The sequence below is a fragment of the Cystoisospora suis genome (assembly GCF_002600585.1).
Source record: "Cystoisospora suis strain Wien I chromosome Unknown contig_5641, whole genome shotgun sequence".
In the NCBI taxonomy this organism is placed as follows: Eukaryota; Apicomplexa; class Conoidasida; order Eucoccidiorida; family Sarcocystidae; genus Cystoisospora; species Cystoisospora suis.
The window spans coordinates 10477-16787 of NW_027158431.1; the positions used below are offsets into that span (position 1 = coordinate 10477).

Sequence of the window (6311 nt, forward strand, 5' to 3'; positions counted from 1 at the left end):
TCTTCTTGTTCTTCTTCCTGCTCTTCCATATGATGGTCATGCGGTCGCTCTTTGTGTATATCTAGGGTTTGCTTCTGATCACCGTCGGGGTGTTTGGGCCGGGAGATGCCATGCCTGTAGTGGACGAGTCGATCTGCGTTGTGAATGAAGGTGGAGAGAGAACAAGCCACGACGTCAATGTGAAGCTTACGCACTACAATCTTTCTGTCAACATCTACAAAGGCCAAGACATCCCTGCTATTCCGGGCCAGTTCTCCACCGTCCTCGAACCCTATGTCAAGGTACTCCTCAAACAAATTAGGCTTGGAGTTTTTTCTCTTTCATGTGTGGATTGTCTTTCTTCTTCTTCTTTCCCTGCATGCACTCCCTCTCTTATCACGTGTGTGTGAACTTACCGTCTCTCTTTTTTCTCTCCTTCTTCTTGTGCTGTTCCTCTTTCTCTTTCTTCTCTTCTTGATCGTCTCCTTCGCTTTCTTCGTCTTCTTCAGGGCGACGCCTCCCCCCCCTTTCTCTTCCTATCTCCTTCACCGTCATCTTTCCCTTCTTCTTCTTCACATCCTCTTTCTCTCTCTCTTTCTTCTCTCATTCCTTCCTTGTATATCTCTTTCCCCTCTCTCTTTCTCTCTCTGTTCTTTTCTTCTTTGTTTCCCTTCCCCTTCTGCTTCTTCTTCCCACCTTGATGCCTTTCTTCTTTTTTCTCATGGCATGTCTTCACTTATCTCATCTTCTTTTCTTGTTCCTTCTTCTCCCTCCTTAGGTGAAGCATGGAGGAGCAGAACTGCAGACGAGAAGTCTTCCCGAAGCAAACCCTGAGTGGTTTGCGTCGGTGGGCCTTCCCTCCTGCATGCCTTCCTTTGACGGGAATGTGCTTGTGGAGCTATGGAACGGCCAGCCAAGTGCTACAAGCGCAGGCACCTTGATGGGGACGGTCGTCCTTGACTATTTCCAGCTAACTCGGAATGACCTTCCTCCAAGGTGGTTTAACTTCTACTGGAGACCTCCCACTGAAGGTACACACACTCGACTGCAGAAAGAGGAAGAGATAGACAAATAGAGACAGAGAGATAGATAGATAGAGAGATGCATAAGAGGCATTTTGGTGAAAGATAAATCAAAGATAGATAGCTTGATTGGACATAGCTAGATAGTCATGAAGGAATGAATGAACGATGAGTTGATCCATGGGTAAATGCATGCGGTCTAGCATCTTTCCTGGGCATTCACATACAAACCATGTATGTATATATATGTGTATATGTCTACATGTATATATGTATATAGAGCATGTCAATGTATGTATTGAAGTATGTGTATCTGTATGTATGTACGGAGAGAGGAAGAGCGAAGGGGCATCACAAGAATAGACAGACATCTTTACAGGCAACCTAAGTGTATGGTAACCCACCTCCTAAGAGACACATATACACCTATATTTATCTCGACATACATATCTGTAGAGACAGGTGAAGATGGGTACCTGTGTCTATCTATCTATATATATATTTATGTGTATGTATGTGATGTATATGTATTGTCTATATATATTACGACTTGGCGAGAAGGAGAGAGGGGGTAGAGTTAGCTATCTAGGTAGATAGATAGATAGGGAGAAAATCCTTTGATTCTCGGCCTTGTGTTTTCGCCTAGCGTCATGACCTGTAGTGTCGATCCTGCTCTATCTCTTTTGGACTGCAACATCGACATGAAGAAGCCTTCGTCTCTCTCCACGACTTGTCCTGTGACAAAGAGCTCCGCTTCTCTTCTCTCTCTTGAAAATTAAGAAAGAAAGAAAGAAAGAAAGAAAGAGAAAGAACATTCACAGATATGCATGGAAGGGAAGACTGATGAGTATCGTTGTTTCATACAGACTGTAAATGGTAAGAGTCCTGTCGAAGAAGGTCTTTTCTTCCTTTCTTTCTTCTTCATGCTTCTTTCTTTCTTTTTCTTTTTCCTTTCGTTAGGTCTGCTAGGCGCAGTGACCGATATGATGATGAATGCGGAGCTAAGACAACCGACGTCGTATGGTGGTCGCATTCTCTTAAGTGCTTCAGCTGCTAAAGTGCAAACCCCTCTACCTTTAGGTGTACGTACAGCTCGTCCAGCTCAAGAACCTCCTACTCAGGTAACCAGACCTAAACCTAAGCTATCCCCATGAAATTCTATATCTTAATCTCTTCTATACACATCTCCAGACTATATACATACACATGTATGGACACGTAGAGCTCCATAGGTATATGTATGTATATGTATGTGAACGTTCAGTATATGTATATACATACATGTACAGGCATCTTGTTGCCGAAGATAGATAGATTAAAGATAGATTAGAGATAAATTAGAGATAGATAGATAGATACATTAAAGATAGATAGATAGATCTATCTATCTATCTATCTTTAATGTGTCTTTCTTTCTCTCATGAAGAAAAGCTGTCGTTTTTCTCTCCAGTCCAGTCTTACGTCTAGCACCTTCCCTCTTTCTTTCTTGCTTGATCAAAATCTTACATCTCCATCCACATTCCCTTCTTCTCATCTACACCCCTCTCTACGGCCCCTCATCGCTATGCATATCTGTGTATGTATCTCTCTAAGTTCCTTCTATCGATCTTCCTGTCCTTCTATCTCTGTCTTCCTTGGTAAAGTAAAGAAGGTCTCTTTCCTGTCGTGAAGATAGCTTGGCTTTCTTTTTTGCGCGGGTTGTCTCTGCGCGATGATGCCACTGCGACTGCAGGAGTGTGTATGGTGGATCGACGTGTATGAAGTGACGAGCGCCGTAGGGTATACTTCAGACGTGCGCGCGGAGATTTCCTTTGGGCCGCATACACTTAAGACAGCCGCCCTCCAATGCAATGCTTTAGGCACATACGTGATCGATGATGAAACAGGTCGATTGAGGGAGCAGAGAATCTATATGCCAAGTAAGAGACGCCCCCATACTCTTCTTCTTCTTCTTGGTCAGACATATCTGTAGATGTTTTCTGTTGGCTCGGGCAGGGGTGCTTCTGCTTCTCCTCGATGAATGCAACTCCGCGTTGGTCTCACAGGTTTCCCGAGCTTGTCTATTGCATGCACCCCATCTGACGGATTCTTTCTTTCTTTCCTCTTCGTCTTCTTCTTGTTCCTTTCTCTTCGAGGTCTGTAGCTCTCTTGGATGCATGCACTAGATTTCATGTGTCTCTCTCGTCTTCCTCTCCACCGTCTCTCTCTTGATAGAGCGAGGTGTTTTATCTCAAGCAGCACCTTGCGCCTACTCTTCAATGATTTCCTGGACGATAGATAGTCAACGCCTTACACATATAGTAGACGGCTAAGTCATATAGGTCTAGTAGATAGAAAGATAGAGGTATGACTCCCGCTTGCTTGTTCACCACTAGCCTACGGCATGGTAGCTATATAGACATAATATTCATACATACATACATATACATACATCGATGCGTGTCTTTCTTGGAGGATATACATGTATCTATTTCTCGTCTTTTCTGTCCCAGCAGAAACATAGTGAGAGGCCTGCTGTATCACTCTGTCTATACAGACTAAAAGTATATCATACATAGATCTATCTTTTGTCTTCTCTGTCCCGGCAGATAGATAGAGATAGGCCTGCTGTATCACTCTGTCTATCCAGACTAGAAGTATATCTTGTTGGTAGGCCTACGTATATGTAAATATATGCATAACTTCTCCGACTCTATACGTGTATCTATCTATAGCATCGACTGCTATTACCCTGGGACAATAGCCTCACCTCCTTTCTCTTAGATCTAATCTTCTCTCATCTTTAGCAGTAGCTCTTCCTCTTGCCTTCATTCCTCTTGTCTTTTACCATACACTCGAGCTCTTGCCGACTCCTGCTTCTTTTACGCATACTTCCTATACACTATCTTTAATCTATCTATCTATCTTTAATCTATTTATCTTTAATCTATTTATCTATTCATCTCTAATATGTCTATCTGCTTGCGTAGAGATATTGTGTGGTGGGTCACGAGAGAGTGAGAGGCGAGTCGGGGCAGGGGTCTTCTTCTTTTATGAAGCAATTGCCGATCTTCTTCTCGCCTTCCAGAAGCTTAGGAGAGAGCATTTCTCTTTAGCGAGAAGCAGAAGAAAGAAAGAAAGAAAGAAAGAAAGAAAGACAGATTTTGTGGAAAGCATGCATTAGGTTCCTGAATGAGGAGAATCACTCTCTTCTCTCTTACCTCATATCTTCATATGGGATACACATGTTTCCTCTGTCTATTTCTCTCATATCGTGCATATAAATCCTTCTCTTTCTCTCTTCTCACTGTCGCGAAGTACCTCTTTCGTTTTCCTTCTTCTCTCGTCTTTCCCTTTCTTACAGATTTCCCCTCACTTCATAAGAAGAAAGCTTTTAGCTCTCCATTCTAATCTTCCCCAGACGTCTATTTCTCCCAGAGCCAGGAATTCTTCTTTAATAGATAGTCAATCTTCTTTGGAAAGGCTGTCTTTCTCTTCTCTTGAAGAAATTCTTCATATAGGAGAACATGTCTTCGTTACACCTCTACCCACCGGCTTTGAATCTTCATATGCTACTCAACATGTAAGACCATCTCTCTCCTTCCTACTATCTTCAATCTTCAATCTATCTATCTTTAATCTATCGCCGTGGGATTGCGTAGAAAAGAATCTCTCATACGCGACCTCTCAAGCGTGTCGCCGTTCTCTGTGCTCGATACACGTCTTCAGTCTCTGCGCCTTTGACTCCTACTCTACCACTATGTATATCTGTATAGATACGTGTATATGTATAAATACAGATATATATGCTTGCACAGAAATGGAAGTGGCCGAGAAGGGGGAGGGGACGTTTTCTTTCTTTGTCGTGCGGTCTGTAGTTTATCTTTCTGTCTCTGTGTGGGATCTCAAACTTCATAAAGTAAAACAAAATGTCGATCTCTCGAACATATAAAGGGGCAGTGTATACACATGTATATACATATGTATATATATGTATATACATGTGTATATATGTATATGCATGTGTTGGCTATCTGTGCCTATGTATAGATACATGACTATGCATATCTCCTTAGAAGTGGAGGTGTCTCGTGTGGCTGGATACTATGCGTGCATGTCTGTCCTGCTTGTGTATGCTTGCCGTACATGTAGAGACGAGATTCACAGTCCACATCTTCTCTCGTCGTCGCTCCTTTTCATATACCGTTCCATGAGAGAGAATAAACATATAGACTCCTCTCACTAGCAGAAGAAAAAGATCTCTTTCTTTCTTTCTTTCCTTCTCCTCTCTTTCTTTTAGGTATCTTCAAGAAACCTGCTGAGAGAAGTTGCCTTGTTGGATGATCCATCAGAAATCCATTCTTCTTCTTTTCTTCTGAACCGGTATCTCCATTCATCTCCTTCTCCTACGCAGCAGTCGTCTTTTTCTTCTTCCGCTGTACGTACAGCAGATTCTCTTCATTCCTCTCAAAGCACAAAAGATGAAGAAGAAGATGACGAAGAAGAAGAAGAAGACGTCTCCCACACAAGCATCGTTAGGGATAAGGTTTGTAGGACAAGGACACGGAGCTTCTCTTCTTCTTCTTCTTCTTCTTTTTCTTCTCCTCCTATCATCTATCCAAGAGCAACTCCTGGACTGCAAGTCGATGCTGTTGCCATTAAGGTTGAAGAGGGATATGCACTTTTCAAACTCTTCTGTTCTCCTTCTTCTTCTTCTCCTTCTTCTTCTTTGTCAGAAGGTCTACAGGATGGAGAGGCGGATGGCGTAAACGAAGAAGAAGACTCTTCGATGGGAGAAGGCGAGCCAAGACAAGGCCATTCGGATGAGAAGAAGAGCAGGGCTGTCTCTCGTACTCCTGTCTCGTCTCCCTCCTGGGGTTTTCTTCATTGGTCTGCTGTCGACTTCTCTTCTTCGAGAGAAAGAAAAGGAGAAAGCGGAGAACGAGAAGGAATAGAAGACGAGATTTCTTTAGATCAGGATGAAGATGTTGAAATATCTCCAAGAAAACGCCACGGGCGAATCGACTTAAGACAGGTATGGTATTGCATGCAGCAGGACATACAGACATGCATAGATCGACACCCCTCTATCAAGGCTGTAGAGATCTTCTTATCCTTTCATTCTTTCTTTCTTTGTGTATCAAAGGAGAAAGAAAGTGAGAGACCTCCTATTTATCTGTGTATACATAGCTATATACATACATAAAAAAGATAGATACAGATCTATGTACGTATAGTCTGGGTGATACACATCTCTCTCTCTCTCTCTCTATATATATGCGGCATGTATATGTAGATACACATCTCTCTCTCTTTATATATATATATATA

The 6311-nt window shown here is 42.5% G+C and overlaps 2 protein-coding genes across 2 annotated transcripts in view; both read left to right on the forward strand.

The window, feature by feature from the left end:
• The window catches only part of CSUI_009448 (c2 domain-containing), a gene marked incomplete at its 3' end in the record, with an annotated part of 7434 nt that extends 4512 nt beyond the window's left edge, over nt 1-2922 (forward strand). The window contains exons 2-5 of the mRNA XM_068069564.1: nt 66-281; nt 758-1010; nt 1962-2122; nt 2734-2922. Coding sequence (XP_067918461.1) covers nt 66-281; nt 758-1010; nt 1962-2122; nt 2734-2922 — 819 coding nt within the window. The remainder of the gene's footprint in view (nt 1-65; nt 282-757; nt 1011-1961; nt 2123-2733) is intronic.
• Nucleotides 2923-4344: 1422 nt separating this feature from the next.
• On the forward strand, nt 4345-6015 carry CSUI_009449 (elongation factor tu gtp binding domain-containing protein; the record flags this gene model as incomplete). The annotated part of the gene is made up of 2 exons (XM_068069565.1): nt 4345-4563; nt 5281-6015. Coding segments are annotated over 2 exons (954 nt in total), but the record flags the coding sequence as incomplete, so codon positions are not given.
• Nucleotides 6016-6311: the final 296 nt, after the last annotated feature.